This window comes from Paroedura picta, chromosome 5, assembly GCF_049243985.1.
Source record: "Paroedura picta isolate Pp20150507F chromosome 5, Ppicta_v3.0, whole genome shotgun sequence".
Lineage (NCBI taxonomy): Eukaryota > Metazoa > Chordata > Lepidosauria > Squamata > Gekkonidae > Paroedura > Paroedura picta.
Window position 1 is genome coordinate 129,490,121 of NC_135373.1, and position 18,153 is coordinate 129,508,273.

The following is an 18,153-nucleotide window of genomic DNA, read 5'->3' on the forward strand; positions in this document are numbered from 1 at the left end:
TGTTTGAAAGCAATAGTGTACAAGTTTGGTGGAACACGTAGCCGTTTTACATCAGGAGACTGCTTCCTGTTTCACAGAAGCCAGAGGTGAATCAGTGGATTATCTAACAGCAGTGTTGCCCAAGCATTAAATGAGGACTCTAGACCAGGGGTAGTCAAACTGCGGCCCTCCAGATGTCCATGGACTACAATTCCCAGGAATTGTAGTCCATGGACATCTGGAGGGCCGCAGTTTGACTACCCCTGCTCTAGACTGATAATTAAGACGTGAGTACCAATAACAGATCTTAAGGGGAAAACACCCAGCCCAAAGGGGCTATACATTGGAGAGTCGGTAAAATACAAAATGCAACAAACATAGAAATCTAGATCAAATTCTAAAGAAATGACCGAAACCAGTTCCATTTACAAGGCTCTCCTGCCTTGTTCTGAAGAGGAACATGCCAACAAGCCAGGCAAACAAGTTGGAATATATATCAAAGGTCTGGCCTGAGGAGGGGGTCCAAAGTGGGCCCAGGTGGCTGCACCTCAATAAATGCCCGGCAGAAGAGCACCATTCTTCGGGCCCTTTGGGACTTTGAGACTTCCGTAAGGGCCCACGTTTCTGCCCACAACTCATTTCACACATCTTCCCTTTGATTCGAATCTCGTGTAGTTCAAGTCGTGTATCTTTTATGTGTCGCAGGGAAGACCTCCCCCTCCTTTCACCAGCCATCACCTTCTAAATATGTCCGTCCCATTAACCACGGATGAAAATCCACATGCACACAGGAGCCTCACAGGAGCACTCAAAACTTGCATTCGGTTGCACTGTGACTTGAAGACTCACACAGAAGCTGCAATGGGCATTCTAAAAATTGTACGGCCATACCGGTCCACGCAAACTCCAAAGACCAGAAGAAAATCCATGCAATCTATACAATCTGCACGGCCAGCAACCAAAGCAGGGAACTATGCAAACTTCTTGGGTGCAATGTTTTTTGCAGCAAGGAACCATTTGTCAAGCGATTCCTACAAGCCAATATTCCCTTTGAGCCTTAGTTCCTCTCTTGGTCTTTAGCTCAAACATCTCTGTTATGCTTTAAGGACCTGCCCTGCTTTTCTCTTCACCCCTTACAATTAATTGATAATTATGTTAGCTATTCAGTTGTGCCTGACTCTTGGCAATCCTATGGCATGGCTGTCTTCATGTCTTCTGACTTTGCACCGCTGCAACTAAATTATTTTTCTCCTAATCTCAAAAGCTAAATTACCCCCGCCCACTTGATGACCACTATGTTTTCTTCCAATCATTTCAGACTCCTTGCCCCCAACCTTAGCCTTGTCCTGAACCCTGGATACTGATTTATTTATTTGGTTTATATGCTGCCTGGCTCCCAAATGGGCACCCAAAGTGACTTACTACCTTAGTCTCTCCCTCTGTTTTACTCTCACAACAACCCTGCAAAGAAAGTTAGTCTGAATGTGTATTTGGCCATGGTCACCATGGTCACCAAGCAAGCATTCATGGAAGCATAACATCTCCCAGATCCTGGTCTGATACTCTAGCTACCCTAACAGTTCTGACCATGTTTACATGCCTCTGAAGTGATCCTGGCTATGGAATACAGGTTTTCCAGTGCGCACCACAACTGGAAATTAATTTGGAGTTGCAAGTCACAACCATATCCAAAATATGTAAAATCTAAAGGCTCCGGGGACCCTAATCTTGAATGCAATTACCGGAAATGTCGCTTGACAGATTGATAAACTCCATCTCAGATTTGACTGAGAGGGGTAGGGAGGAAGAAGAAATGTCAACAGCATGTTGAACATTGTTTCCCCTCCCTCCCAAGAGTTCATCAAGCTCTGTGGGAACTCCATGCTGATCAAGTTGGCTTATGCATAGCTATGTCATGCAGGAACACTGAATGCGCCTACCTCCCCCCCCCCCCCCAAACACCAGACATTTCTGCAGGGAGGTGCATACGCGAGTGGAATTAATCTCATCACATTTTAGCAATCGCATTTTACTGCACATGTGCCGGGGACAGGAAGCACAGGTTGCGTCCCTCTTCTTCACCGAAACTTGTTCAGTTTCGTAAGAACTCGAACTGGGCAGCTAAATCTGCAAAAGAACTTGCCTTCCCTGATTTCAGAAGGAATCACACATGCACGTTTCCAATCCTTTTCTCTTCGTATTATGACTGAGGCAGAGAAATTATGGCCAATTTAGGATCACTTGCTGAATGAATGACAGAAGTGAGACTCGAACCAGGACCTTGTTGGGTTCACAGCTCTGACCCTCTTAGCCCAGGATGCTAGTTTGCCTCTCGAACACTCTGGCAGCCCCGCAGGGAAACAATGCACGAACGTCATAGTCACAAAAAACTAGAACTACAAAGCTACAAATTTCCCCAGCACACAACACTGCACTTTATTTAAAAGGACACTGCCAGAGATTCCATGTATTGATGTTGCCGGAGACAGGGAAAAACGCTTTTAAATATGTTTTCTAGAATTCCAAACAAATATGATTGTCTCTATTAGAGGCAATACATTAAGCTACTAAGTCATGGGCCAATTCATTTATAGACCGAAATTTGGGGTGGAGGGAGACCTGATGAGAAATTAACAAAGGCTGGCATGGTGAGCATTGATCCAAAATGGTAAACTGCAGAAAACAACATCAACCATGAAGAAGCAAATTAGAAGGGGGAGGGTCGTTGTCGGTGGCGTGAGGTTTAGATTAAGCAAGTTAAGAAGTGAGGTTACATGAACAAAAATGACAGTGTCCCTTTAAACGACCCTGAGGTCTCCCCACCCAGCCCCCAAAGCCGCCGTTAGGAAGACTGACAGGGCTGTTGCCTTCAAGGGGGCATGAGGGAGAGGAAGGAGGGGGAAAGAGGAGAGGGGGGCATCAGCCAGGGAGCAGAACGGGGTGTTACGTGGCACTCAGCACTCACCCTTTTACAGTTCCTTGATGCATGCAATGCCCCCTAAAGGCACACTCGGGGAAAGCACTATGAGGGATAGCCTGCCCCTCCACCCGGGAAACAACAGGAAGTCCTGAGGCAGGCTTCATCAGTGACAGGACCCGCCATTTCCTTTTCTTTGGCTTGGATGCAAAGAGAGGCATCAGATTTCTCCCAGCTAGGCTGAAGATGGCATTTTTGGTACACGTGGCCTTTTAGCCCCATGCTGCACCCACAAAATACATATATAAAAAAAATTAAAAGAGCCTTGCCCTTTTTTTTTCAGCACCCCTCCTACCGTCTGGCTGGGATAAAACAACTCAAATGTCCATTCTAATCCTTTGTTTGACAAAGGAAGCTCTGACTCTCAAAAGCTCATACATAAAAAATCTTAGATTCCAGTAGGTAGCTGTGTAGGTCTGAAGTAGCACAACAAAAATAGAGTCCAATAGGACCTTTAAGACCAACAAAAATGCATGCACATTAAAGGTCGTGCCTTTAATTAATCGTTTGTTGGTCTTAAATGTGCTATTGGACCAACAATCTTGTGGGTCTTGAAGGTGCCACTCGACTTGAATCTAACTACTTTACTGAACAAATGTTTAGTCCAATGGCACCTGTGAGACCAGCAATGTATTATTCAAGTTGTAAGCTTTCATGCGCATAGCGCCCTTCGTCAGGCAATGAAATGGAAATCACCAGACCACATATATAAAGAGAAAGTCGGTCCTGGATTAGTATAAGACGTAATGAAGATGTTTACCAAATACACTGGCCTTACAGGAAGTATGAACTAAGGCAGTGGTCCCCAACCTTTATGAGGCTGGGGACCGGCAGGGCATCGGGCCGCGCCCACGGGGACTGCGCCCGCGCATCGGGCCGCGCGGGCGCAGGCCGGCCCTGATTCCCTCTCCCCGCCCTCCTGCAGTAAGAAGCTTCCCGGGCCGCAAGCTTGCAGCCCAGGAAGTTTTTTACTGCGGGGGGGGCGGGCGGGGAGAGGGAGCCGCGGCCCAGTGCCATGGCCTTTGCGGCCCGGCACCGGGCCGCAGCCCACAGGTTGGGGACCACTGAACTAAGGTACTCTTTCATTTGGGTTCATCTCTGGGTGAAAGGAACATCGCAAGGGAAATAAAAAATGTCAAGATTAAAGATTCATGGATAGATGCCTTCCCAGTTGTGGAAGCTGGGAGTCATGAAAAGAGAACTTGCTACCATGCTCGATCTGTCTCCATCCAGGCATGAAGAATTCTGTCCCCAGAACTCTCTACTCTACTGAAGACCAACATGGTTCCTTTCTGAATCTGCCCTTTGCCTCTGCTCACCCCGAAGAGGAAAACAGTGAAGTGAATTCCATAGCTTGCCACAGTCCAGGATGAGAGGCAGATCCAAATTCTGAAAAAATTGAGGACTTTGGCCTGAGTAGCAACTTTTACTGGGTGTATGTGTTGCTGTATTTTGACTTTAGCATCGGCATCATTGTCTCTGTTCCACCCGACCCATCAATGGCAAAAAGCTGTAACTTTGCCCTTGCCAGCGTGGAAAACTACAGAGGTTTCTTGCCCCTTGGTCCCTTGGCCCTGTTCATGCACCCTGGCTTCAGTGGGCAGCCAGTGAGAACTGAAGACAGGGACTGTGTTGAGGGTTGCAGGATTCCTTGTCTGCACCTGATCCATATGGCAGGGAATAACAAAGAGGGGCTGCACCAAGCTTTTCTGAGGGTCAAAGTGGAAGTCTCTGAGGATCCTTGATCCCCCCCAACCTAACCAAGAACAGAAGTCAAGAACTCAACGTGACGATGTCTATTGAAGAGAACTTTCCCCACACTAGGGCTTTGTTCTTAGCATCTTCTAGTAGCAGAAGGTTCCGGACAGATTGCTTGTGGAAGCCCATCAGATTTCTTGACTCAAAGGAAATGAAAACTCCTATTTGCCAAGGTGAAAGAACTCATGTTTCCTGGTGATGGGAAGTGTCGTCAAGGAGTAGCCAATCCAGTAGGGTTTCCAAGGCAAGAGATGAGCAGAGGTGGTTTGCCATTGCCTGTCTCTGCATAGCAATCCTGGACTTCCTTAGTGGTCTCCCCTCCAATTACTATCCAGAGTCATCTCTGCTTAGCTTCCAAGATCTGACTAGGACAGTCATTGTAGCATGATTCCTCCTGGAACCACCAGTGTAACATGACAACCAATCCCTGTGGGAAAAACTCACCCTGCAGTCACTCTACTTTGGGGAGGGTCAGTAGTGGTATGCCACTGAATTGCAGTATGGCCATCATCCCTAGGATCTCCAAAGAAAAGATCAGTGCTGAAGCAGGTCTCATCCAACTAGAGCAACACAATACTCCAAATTTTGCAAATTAAGGGGCAGCTCTAGAAGATTACATGGCACTAACAAGTGTGTCAGTTGGAGACTTCCAATTTGTGGTTGCCCTTATGAATTTCAAAGAAAAATGTAAGCATGTTTGTGTCTTCAGAAATAACTCTGCTCTGGTTCATAACCACTACTGAGATGATCTGGGAAGACAATCCCACACCCTCACCACAGATCAGGAGCAAAGACCATCACTTGTTGTACCCAGGAAAAATCTGTTTTGTAATACTTGTGCATTTATTTTTCAGATTTTTATAATGCCTTTCCCTAGGGCTCAGGGCAGCTCACAACACAGTCAATACAATGAGAAGATTAAAACATTTAAATACTAAAATCCAGATTGGATTACAACCCAAAGGGAGGAGGTCTATAGTTCTTACAAACCATGGCTACTTTGAATTACTTAAAAGAGGGAGGAGAGAATGTGAAGAATTTGATAAAATCTGTTGGTACAGAATAGAATGTTGGCAATTTAGAACAGGCTAAGAAAGGTGATTTTCTGACTTCAGGTGGGACTTGAGCAAGGTATAAACATTCTTGACTGTTCCATGTATTGTTATTATGTTATTATGTAAACCGCCCTGAGCCCCCGGGGAGGGCGCTCAGGGCGGTTTACATAATAACATATACCCCCGGGGAGGGCGGTATATAAATATTATAAATAAATATAATAAATAAATATAATAAATAAATAAATAAGGGTTGGACTAGATGACCCTGGAGGTCCCTTCCAACTCTATAATTCTATAAACGCAATTTCACGAGCTGTGTTTCACATCATCACCATATTGGCTTGCTAGAAGAAATTAAAAAGGCGATTCACTTTGGGGAGATGTTGAACTAGCCTGTTCCTTTCCAGTGGATGATACTCAGTATTCATTTTATTTGTCCCATAACATTCCGCTGTGGTGACTCTAAGAGACCCAAATCTCATTGAGTAGCAAAACCTAAAACAAATCATGGCCTTTGTTACCATGGGAGAAAAATTGTTAAGATGTAGGTGCTGATCAATAATTTTGGAAAACAAAAGAGTATCTCCTGTAAACTCTGACCCTAGATTGTGCATCTTGGAGGTGCCCAGTTTGGCTTTGTTTCGGCTCCAGCATCACGAGGTTGAAACTCTGTGGCCCGGCTGATCTGCAGCCGCTAAAGGTCACGGTCCTGAATCGCTTCCTCCTCTCTCCCCTGTAAGGCCTGCAATTTCATTTATTCAGCATTTTCTAGCTTGCTGTTTCTGGGCCAAAGACCCCACCTGAGTCTGCTTTCATAAACAAAGTCATTGTTAAAAAAAAAGTCACGTAACAACAAAACGTTACAAATATTAAAAACGCATGATGTGATGACACTGCCTCACTTCCCCGCTTGCCGTGCATGTAGGATGGGAAATTATCAACAACAGGAAACCACATCATGTGATTGTGTATTATCTCAGTGTTGCTAGAGGGGGGAAGAAGAGGGGACTCCGGAAAGAACAGTCTCTACCTTTCTCCTGAATTCCACAAATGCCGGGGGCGACAAGAACGCTGAGAAGAGCAGAAACCTCAACAACAGTGTACCCAGAATTCACCATGGGACGTGTGAGATTAAGCCCTCGGTTAGCCTGGCCGAAACCCACTGCGCACCGCCAAGGGGGAGACGTGAAGCCGGTGACGGCTGCTTGGAACAGTAGTGAGGTCTTTTCCTCTGAGCTGGAAAAGGGATTGTGCCCCAGCCGATCAATTAGGTGCAAGACTGGTTTCATCTCATTGCTTGTGAGCCAGGAATGGGGGGAAGAAGGCGGCGGAGGGGAGAGGAGGAGAGGGGTAGGAGAGGGTGTGAGCAGGGTTAGTGCCAGCAAGGAGGTTCTGCCATACATACCACCCAGGTGCAAGTCGATGAGGTCACTGTAATAAGACTCTCCCCAATAGTCTACAACAAGGAATCGGTGAAGAGAGAGAGTTATTGGATCAGGTACCCCCGCCCGGCTTAGCCCACCCCACTCCCTGCCCAGAACTTCAAAGCAGACAATCAGAGAAACAGCGTACGTGAGAGAGGCAGAGGGAGGGAGGGAGAGAAAGAGAGAGAGAGAAAGACAGAAACAACAAGATATCATGCGACTTTGTAATCAATATATATATATGCATACATATATACAGTATATGCTGTTCAGACAGGGAGACAGAATAACAGTTCACGGTAAATAGGCAGGCAAGACAGGCAGGCATGAACTTCCAGGCAGAGAAAGGGAGCAGGCTAGGTTTTGTACAAGGATCCTTCAACTAAGACGGTTTGGGCTACTGTGTGCCACTGCCATGTCCCTCTGGGGAGGGGCGGACCTGGGAGAAGGTCCACAAACATCCTCCAGCAGAAAGGAAATACAACAAAGCAGGATTCTTTGCAGTGTTCTGAAAGAACGGCTGCCCTCTCCAACCTCTGCGGCAGAATCTGTCCAGATCGGGGACCAAAACGGCCTTTGGTACTGGAAACTTGATCCATTTGGCTATTGCTTGCTCTCAAGGGACCCACGGACAGGGTTTACAGGGATCTAGAGACCTGCTCCTAGGATAGTCCACAGCGATTCCATTGCACCTTTCACCCACATGCATTCACAGGATCATTCTTCTTAAGCAGGTAAGATTACAAGACTGGCCTGCTGTGGATGGCTCTAGTGCAGTGGTCCCCAACCTTTATTAGGCTGGGGACCGGCAGGGCATTGGGTCGCGCCCGCAGGGACCGCGCCCACGCGGGCCACGCCCATGCTTCGGGCCGCACCCGCGGGCCGCACCCACAGATCGGGCCGCGCCCACGGATCGGCCCGAGCGGGCGCGGCCTACACGGGCGCGGCCCCGCCCTGATTCCCTCTCCCCACCCTCCCGCAGTAAGTAGCTTCCCAGTTTTTTACTGCGGGGGGGGGGCGGGGAGAGGGAGCTGCGGCCCGGCGCCATGGCCTTTGCGGCCCGGCGCCGGGCCGCGGCCCGCAGGTTGGGGACCACTGCTCTAGTGGAACCCACAAATACATGTTGCTGCAATGGGCCCATGAGGGGGGGGACTGTCTTTCAAGAAGAGACATCCTACTTGGGCAAGAGTGATATGGATACTAAGGACAGATTGGCTGGCATCCAGTGGAACATTTTCACGGACACAAGGATTTCTGTCCATGCAGTGTGACCATCTGGCCCTTCTCTTCCCACTACAGCCCCAAATTCCCCCCATCCCACCCTGGTAAGCAAGAGAAACCCTTCAGCAGGTGGAAATCCTTCTAGTCATGGGAATTTCTTTCAATATTTTATAATTACATTTCTAGACTGCCCCTCCCGGTATATACCTGCTCGTGGTGGTTGACATCAGCAAAATCAATAATTCAATAAATATTTAACCATTTAAAAACAAATTAAAATTACATCAACCAGTATCAGCTAAAAGTCTTAGTTTCTGTATCTACCCCCCACCCCATCTCCAGGGGTGGCTTTGTCTTGGGGAGGGCCCATTTGATGGTATCACTAGTCCAAACTGTGGTTCTCCAGATGTCCATGGATAACAATTCCCATGAGCCCCTGCCAGCAAATGCTGGCAGGGGCTCGTGGGAATTGTAGTCCATGGATAACTGGAGAACCACAGTTCGGCCTCCCCTGCACTAGTCGTTTACTTGTTCCCTTGACCCCTTCGGGCACTGTGTGTCTTCTTATTCCTGAAAGCTCAGAAGAATTCTGAACAGAGTTTCTATTCTCATAGAAGAGAAAATGCCTCCAATAAGAATGCAACACCTAGAATATATGAATGTACATGGCAGCTGTGCGCTAATCCTTTTAGCCTCAGAAGCTAGATGTTAGTCTACCACAAAGGTAGTCAAACTGCGGCCCTCCAGACGTCCATGGACTACAATTCCCATGAGCCCCTGCCAGTGTATGCTGGCAGAAGCTCATGGGAATTGTAGTCCATGGACATCTGGAGGGCTGCAGTTTGACTACCCCTAGTCTACCATGTTATAAGGGACCTTGTTAACCTAGCAGCGATGAATGAAAAGGAACCCATGGGAAGCACACATAAGACTTTCAATTCACACCCTTAGCTTGAGAGGGAACAAAAAAAGATGCTGAAGACCTAGATCCCCTGAATCGCATAGCACACGTGGATTTCACAAAAGGAATTCCACTGTGGTTCTACTCAATGCTGTTCTAACTTTACACAGCGCACTCCCTTTGGGTTGCAAAAAGTGGAATGAGGGACATACTGTCAATGGTTATGACTTTTGGTATCAGTAGTTTAGAGTAGCGGTCCCCAACCTTTCTCAGGTCAGGGACCGCCTCCGAAGTGAATGAAGAGCCGACGGCCCGGGTGCTGCGAAAACGCGCACACGCAGTTGCCGCACATGCGTGTTTTTGCCACCAGGTGGCGGTAACGCGCATGTGCGGCAACTGCGCGTGTGCGTTTTCGCCACTAGGGGCGCTAACGCGCATGCGCGGCAACAGTGCGCATGTGCATTTGCGTCACCACCATGCCGGCGGCTGCGCCTGCCTCTTCCCTTCTTTCTTGCTGCCGGCGGGGGGAGGCAGGAGTGGCTGCCGGCGGCCCGGTAGCACGGCCTTTACGGCCCGCCATCGGGCCGCGGACCGGGGGTTGATGACCCCTGGTTTAGAGGCACTAGACCGTTTATGCTGCAGCCCGGCATGACTACAATTCCTTTCTGTGTGCTTACTTTCTGTTTCTTAGCTTTTCTTGGTTACCAATGGCTTTAAAGGTGCTTTGGCAAACTAGTTCAGAAAAAATAAAGCAAACCTGCAAAGCTCCTGCAAGGTAGGTTTGTTGCGGCACAGTTCCTCTATGACGTTTATGCACTGGGAACTTCACTGCCCCAGCTCCCATGAAGCAGCACAAATCAGGGGCAGATGAAGCGCACCGGGCCAAATGCTCCCCTGTGTGGGTGCAGGAAGAGGTGGGGCAACCTGCCACGACTAAAACTCCAGGCTGCAGCCCAGCATGAAACCTCCAGTGTGTAAACGGTCTATGTGTGTTTCCACAAAATCAACTTCCATGTTCTTGAAAGCAAAAATAAATGAAAAGTTTGTTCAATCTCATCAAGTTCCGCTTAGGACAGAGACAGGACAGAACCTGATACTAGGCAAACTGAGGCACGGCAATGCAACTGGTTCAAAGTTCCTCTGAAGGGAAGTAAATTATCCATTATTTAGTTTTTGGGTAAGGTTTTTACTGCCCCGACCTGGCTGGTTCAGTCTAATTGGATCTCATTAGATCTCAGAAGCTAAGCAGGGCTAGCTCTAGTTAGTTCTTAGATGAGAAGTCAAGGAAGTCCAAGGTTTCTATGTCGAGGCAGGCAACGGCAAATCACCTCTGAAGTGGCTTTAAACTACATGTAGAATGATACTAACTAGAGATCAGGCAAAAAATTTTCCCAGTCAGAGTAGTCCAGCAGTGGAAAGGGCTGGCTCAGGAGGTGGGGAGCTCCCCCTCACTGGCAGTCTTCAAGCAGTAGCTGGACAGATACTTATCCTGGATGCTTGAGGCTGGTCCTGCATTGAGCAGGGGGTTGGACTAGATGACCTGGATGGCCCCTTCCCACTCTAGGACTCTATGAGTCTAGTCCAGCAGTGGAAAGGGCTGCCTCAGGAGGTGGTGAGCTGCCTCTCACGGGCAGTCTTCAAGCAGTGGCTGGACAGATACTTATCCTGGATGCTTCAGGCTGGTCCTGCATTGAGCAGGGGGTTGGACTAGATGGCCCGGATGGCCCCTATCCCACTCTAGGATTGTATGATTTTAAGTCTCTTGCCTTGAAACCCCTACGGGATCAGCTTCAACCTAATGGAATTTTCTACCACCACTGCTTTTACTACTATGGGAAGTGCCCCATGGATCCTCTGCCTTAGGTTCCAAAACGTCTTGAATCATAGAATCCTAGTGTTGGAAGGGGCCATACAGGCCATCTAGTCCAACCCCCTGCTCAACGCAGGATCAGCCTAAAGCATCCTAAAGCACCTCTGCATAGTTTTCCTTTCTAATTCCTATCAATATATATATATATATATATATATATTTATATTTATATTTATCACAAAATAAGGCTGACAGTGTTATGGTGCAAAAACTGTGCTTCACACACAAGAACCTTTCCTATAAATATACACGACATAGTAGGTAAAACGCATGTTCGCTATATGTGCGCCGCAACTAGATGTGCACACAATGTTTGTTGTTCTTGTCAGCCATAAGGTCGTGTCCGACTCTTGGCGATCCCATGGCACAGCAGTTGCCACGATGCCCGATCTCGCATCACCTCCCTCAGCCGCACAGTGTTCTGGCTGGTGCCCATCTCAATCGTGTCCAACCACTATGCCTTTTGTCGGCCTGGTTTCCTTTTTCCAAGCATAATTGCTTTCACCGCATGTATACAGGGATCAAAACAGACCAAGGACTGCAAGAAACCCATACCTTCTGCATACCTTTACTCAGCCTTAAGGAAGGAGAGGCTTTTGAGAGCTTCATTAGGAAAACCTTATTTAAATATAGTTTCCCAACATGGAAAAGAGCAAAATCAGACGTTGCAGCAGGACGCGGGGCTGCCACTGAAAAATGCATCCCGGAGTCTAGTTCTCTCCTTTTTCTCGTTTGACAGAAGCCAATGTGGATGCAAGGCCATTGTGCGGTGAATTCCCCCCCACCAATGGCAGCTACCCAAATGGGGGAAAGACAGGGAAACAAGCACGATGACATTGGTTTCCATGGCACACTTCAATACAGGGTACGGTTACAATGCAGGGGAAGAGAACCAGGAGCAGGGGTGTCATCCACAGACCCTGCCTGTGGTGAAATGCCTAATGACTCTTCATCTACATCAGTTCTGAACACCGTGGATTCAGTCTAGCCATCCGAAGGACACAGCTCATGGCAGGAGAGGACAAAATTCTGTTCACACACTGCTCTGCAGGGGTTGTGCAGGATTGTACCTGCTGACACTGTTCTGTGATGGTCCCTTGTGAGGGTGCAAATGTCAATGACCAGCACAACGAATAAAACCACACGGCCCTGTCCGTTTCACCCCACCACCACCCTTCAAGCTTCCTTGGAAAACGGGGGGGGGGGGGATCCCTGCCGGGACCAGTTTTATTCCCTAAATCAGGGGTAGTCAAACTGCGGCCCTCCAGATGTCCATGGACTACAATTCCCATGAGCCCCTGCCAATGCTGGCAGGGGCTCATGGGAATTAGAGTCCATGGACATCTGGAGGGCCGCAGTTTGACTACCCCTGCCCTAAATGAAGACCAGCACCATCGGGTCACCTGTAGGTGGCACCTCAACTTTTTTGCAAAGATGCAACTAATAACCCGGTGAAATTTTGCTCTGGAGCTGACGTGGCAAAGTGGTACTTGCAGGTCGAATGTGACTTTGCGGGTAGGGGGAATATGGCTGCGATACACGATTTATTGGCAAGGGGGGGCCGAGGTAATGATAGAGAAAGGGAATAGTAAATTTTAATGAACACAATGATCAATTAAAAAAACAACAACAACTCGCCACTCAGATGAGACCCGGCTTATAGAGAACACACAACTTTGGTGTATAATAAAACACAATAAGCATAAAGGAAACACAAAATGTCGGAAGGTACCTGCTTCACCCCTAAGGGCCTTCTCCACAGCGACTCCCCTCTCTTCCAGCTGCCTCTGCTTTTCTTCTACCTGCTCCAGCTGCCGTTGGATAATCTGTGGAAGCAGAGGCACAGTTATGAGCACAGATCCCCATACTCCGCAGGTGTCCAACTGGTAGAATGCTAGCTTGGCATCATGGGTAAAAGCAGTGGGCTCTAATCCCTGCTGCTCCCCATGAAGCCTGCTGGGTGACCTTGGGACACTCACAGTTCTCTCAGAACTCTCTCAACCTCACTGACCTCTAAAAGTGCCCATTGTTGAGAGAGAAAAGGAATTGATTGTAAGCTACTTTAAGAATCCTTATGGCAGAGAAAGGTGGGGTATAAAAACCTCCTCCTCTTCCTCCACCTGTAACCTGCTGGGTGACCTTGGGCCAGGCACAGTCCTCTCGGAACTCCCTCAGCCTCACCTACCTCACAAGGTGCCTGTTGTGGGGAGGGGAACGAAACGTAATTGCAAGCTATTTTGAGACTCTTTAGAGCCCCTTGTGGCGCAGAGGGGTAAGGCAGCAGACATGCAGTCTGAAAGTTCTGCCCATGAGGCTGGGAGTTCAATCCCAGCAGCCGGCTCAAGGTTGACTCAGGCAGGTAGGCAGAGATACAGGAATCCTGTTAATCCCCGGTTTTGGTGAAGGGAATGGATGGGGAAATCATTGCATCGTGTCCAGTCCACTTTGAGCGAATGCTCCAGACACACAAACGCTAGCTTCCGATGTCTGCAAGATCTTAACTCAAGGACCACATAGCATGGACCTCACCATAAAATTAAGAGTAAAAAATCCAGTTAACTATGCAGAAACATCAGGGACAGACTGGTCTCTGCCAAAATTCATGACTGGCCGATGAAAGCCAAAAGAGACCTGAGCTGGTGAAACTAACGGCCATGGTCAAGGGTTTTATCAAGAAAGAACTTGCAGCAAAATGTGAGAATCTAGTTCTTCACGCCACAGGGCTCTTATAGTCCAAGCAGACGTGTTTGCCTTGAACCTATTATATATATTATATTTTATTAAGTATACCTTTTTACTGCATCAAACAGATGTATATTTAAAAAAAGAATTAAAAACATGTTGAAACATCAGGACCAAAACACCACACAGGCCTCTGTAGTCTTCCCAATGTAGACAGGAAAAGTGGTGAGCATTTACAACGCAACCCAGCAGCAGATATTTCCTGGAAGAACGGAAGAAAACGTCCGGGCATACCTGGGCCCTGTGCAACCTCTTCAGCTCTTCCTGCTTGGCTTGGCGGCGGGCGGCTTTCTGCACCCGCCTGGTCAGTTTGGCATTGAGCTCGTCCTCCGTGTAGGCCTTCTGCGGTAACAAAAAGAAGCCCAGTTCAGTATATGACTCCACTTGGGCAATCCTGGCTTCCTAGCATGCTGTGCTACCTGCCAGGTTTTGTGCATCCGTACACGTGCCAACCTTATGGGATCTACACCTTGCGGGAAACTGAGACAGAAAGACAGCATTGTGAAGAGGGGTGCAAACAGAATAGAGCAAGAGCCCAAGAGCACCTAAAAGGCTAACAAAGTGTATCGCAGCTTCCGTGAGGTCACCTCTTCAAAGCGTGAAAAGGGGGCAAAAGCAAGTGGGGTTTTTTATTATGCTTCTGGCTACAACTGCATCTGCTTGTCTACGCCCTTATCAGTGCGTTCCCCAATGGAGAACATGTGTTGATTTCTTTAACTTATTAAAAACACAATCCTTGGCACTTGTTTATCCTTAATGATATGTCAGGGACTCACCCTCATGACCAAAGTATGTTGAGACGTAGGACCAGTACATCTGTGCAAAGAACAGTGCATAGTGAAGTTCCAGCAGGACCGCACTGCCAGCGTGTACAAAGCTTGAGCATCAACCACTCATTTGCCTATGAGCCACTTAATCCTGTGTTAACCTGTGCAGAGATCCACTTCACCTGCATAGGCAACAAGACTGGGAACTGAAGCATTTGTCCAGCAAAAACCCATTTGATTGCTGTGCTCTTACCAACGGGAGGGGTCAATATTTTAATGATCTTCTATATGGGGGAAAAAATCAGTTCTCAGCACATCAAACTAGAATGTCAGGGAAAGGGCAAAGTTGAAACACTTCTGCCTAACACATTAACATTTCAGGGAATAGCTTATTTAGGAGAACAGGTATATACAGGTAGTCGCAGTCTTAAATGGTTTAATCTAGATGTGGATGCATCACATGGGCCTGTGGATTATGTGACTTGGCTACACTGTTGAGATGTGAATTGACCACAAAGAACTGCAGCCCACATCGCAGGGACTGGAGCAGCATGTGTCTGAAGACATCTTGTCAGAATAGGACAAAGTTGTACTTACCTGTAATTATTCTTCATCTGTGTAGGCACACATGGGGACTGTGCATGAGCAGACCTGCCATCAGATAAGTCTTTATAGCTGGAAGCCTCCAGGGGCTGTTGTGTGTCAGAGACAGAATCTTGTTCCCACCCAGAGAAAAGCAGCACTCCCCTACCCTCAATCTAGCGCCACCAAAGCCTGAGCATGTAGCAGGGCAGGAGGGAAGGCATGTGTGCCTGCACAGAAGTTACTCAGTGAACAATAATCACAGGTAAATGCAACTTTGCTTTCATCATCGATCTTCTGTGCAATCCCACATAGGGATTCTAGTAAGCTACTCACCAGATGGTCGGGCATGCCATCTTCACTTGAACAGTGAATGAAGAACCGCCTTTCCCACTTGAGTCTCACATCTCGCCTGCTGCTCTAAAGTGTAATGACATACAAACATGTCGGCAGAGCAGCATATCTCCATCAAATGCACTCCATCCAGGAGAACTCCAGTGTAATGGGCATGAATGTCCAACAGGCATGGCAATCTAGGCCTATCCTAACGCTCCCTAATGGTCCAGACAATCCATTGGGACAGAGTCTGAGATGATGCTCTCCCACCTCTCTTATGGCAACTAAAAGAAACAAACAGGGCTCTATCCCTGCAAAACTCCAGGGTTCTCCTGAGACAAAATAATAATACTCTTCTAACTTTTAAAGAATGTAATGAGCATTCATTTTCAGAGTTGGTACAAGAAAGAATATGAACAATATCTTGGGATGAGTGGAACCTAGAAAATACCGAATGAAGAAACCAAAGGCTAGGATGAAGGATTATGTGTCTACCTCATTCAGTCCGGATGTCTCACTGGAGCACCAGAGGCAGCAAGGGCAAGCCAGTCTGATAGCTCCCCAGCAAAGTGCAAGGCTGTCAGTTTGCTGTCAAAGTAGATGGCGCACAGCTGAAGGCCTTTCCTCTGATGAGGACTGAGCCCGGCTGCAAGCAACTTTGGACCTGCCTCTCTGCCTGGACATCCAGTTCCTTTGCTATCCAGTGAAGCTCTGTCAGGCTTCTCTCTAATTCCTGACTTCAGCTCGGCTTACACTCTGGTAACTCCAGCCGTGTTCCCACCCCACTCCTGTTCTGCTTCCCCACATGGAATGAACAGCTCAGACTGGATTCTATGGCCTGGCTCATGGACTTTGCTCTTGCCTAGCCATTCAGTCTTGGCTTCACGGCTAAGGGAGTAATTACTCAGTCCCTGGGTGTGGTCCGGCAAGGCAGAACATTAGGCTGAAGCACTGGCAGCCCTTACGTCCAAACAGAACAAGCAAAATTCGTATCATTCAGTTTAGGTCATCTTCACTTCTGACCCATGGAGGTGACTCAAAAGCCAGTGTCGCTTCAACAACTTTGGACAAAAAAAATCCTCTCAACTGTGGCTGGAGACTCCAAAAGCACAATCTTCTCCTCCAGCAGCAAAAGAGAAACTGAGCATAGGTGGGTACTGCTCTACAGGAGCACATGGTCCCTAAGTGGGAAGAAGCTTCAGGCTCTGATGCTCAGTGTCCCCTGGAGGCTTCTAGTAGTAAAGACCTATCTGATGCAGGCCTGCTCATGCATAGTCCCCGTGTGGCACTGCACAGAAGATCAATGATGAAACAATGTACATAACTAATTCCAAGAAAAGAAGTGTGAATTGCAAAAGTCCTTTTTTGTGTGTGTGAATTTAGGAACTCACTTGACAATGCTGAAAATAGACAGGTGTGTTATGTGTTTTCTGATGTATCTATAAAAATGTAGCATGGAGAGCAGATCTCTCTCTGCCAGAAGCATAGAAGATTTATAAGCGCCCTCCAACAATGAGATTGCACAGCCTTTGTACCACTATAGAAGCTAATTCAGTTAGTTTAGAGGAGCTGAATCCTGAACAAGGGAGGAGGAAAGAGAATGCCATTATAATTAACACCAAGGTAACTAATCCCAGAAGCTTTAAAAGAACCAGGTTCAGTGGAACACTGAAATTTTTCTTCTTGATATTCAGTTCCACTGGTATAGTAACACCAATATGCGGCAGAAAAATACATAAAGGAAATGGAATGGCTATCAGAAATGGGGTGTGTAAAAAACCCAAAAACCCAGCTGGTATTTTTCGAGTTCACGTATACCGAACCTGAACATTTTCAGTATATCCCTATATTCCCAAATTCCAATACCCGTATGGGATTCAGATTCACTAACTATTCAGGAATGCTGAATTTTCTTGGTTCCATTATACCCAAACTGTGGCTCTCCGGATGTCCTTGGACTACAATTTCCATCAGGCCGTCAGCATGTGCTGGCAGGGGTTCATGGGAACTGTAGTCCATGGACATCTGGAGAACCACAGTTTGGCCATCCCTGTTCTAAGCCTAAAAGATATTTCAAAGACCATTCTGATACAACAAATCACACACCCTCAACAGGAATGCAGATCTCCACCTATAAAACAGTAAAATCCTGTAATCAAAGGTGCAGAGGGGATTTCTGTATGCACAGGTGCAAGAGCTAACAGATTTTACACGCAAGCTTTCTTATCCTTAAATAATTAAAAAAACCCACTATGCATATATGCTTGCAGCAGTGAACTACTATTATCAATCTAAAGATTGTAAGGATCAATGTGTCTGTTTAGACCAGCTGTCCCACAGTTAAATTTGGATTCGCATCAGCACATCGGCATAAGATGATTGGAATGTAGACACCCACTCCGTCAAGCCAACAGCCCTCTGAAACATAACTGTTAAAAAAGAATTCCAATCCCAAGTATTTCTGAAGACACAATGGAGATGCCGCCTGCTGGAACCCTGATGCATATGTTGCATGCATTTCAAGCTGGCGGGAATATT

General features: G+C 47.3%; 1 protein-coding gene across 18 annotated transcripts in view; it reads right to left on the bottom strand.

The window, feature by feature from the left end:
* Positions 1-18,153, bottom strand: part of MICAL3 (microtubule associated monooxygenase, calponin and LIM domain containing 3) — a 237,879-nt gene that overhangs the window by 18,116 nt on the left and 201,610 nt on the right. For 13 of the 18 annotated variants that reach the window (XM_077340661.1, XM_077340668.1, XM_077340665.1 and 10 more), the window contains 3 exons: positions 14,165-14,272; positions 12,921-13,014; positions 7,178-7,228 (listed from right to left, as the gene is read on the bottom strand). In XM_077340661.1, coding sequence (XP_077196776.1) covers positions 7,178-7,228; positions 12,921-13,014; positions 14,165-14,272 — 253 coding nt within the window. The remainder of the gene's footprint in view (positions 1-7,177; positions 7,229-12,920; positions 13,015-14,164; positions 14,273-18,153) is intronic. The other 5 variants (XM_077340663.1, XM_077340671.1, XM_077340669.1 and 2 more) reach the window with 1 other exon arrangement.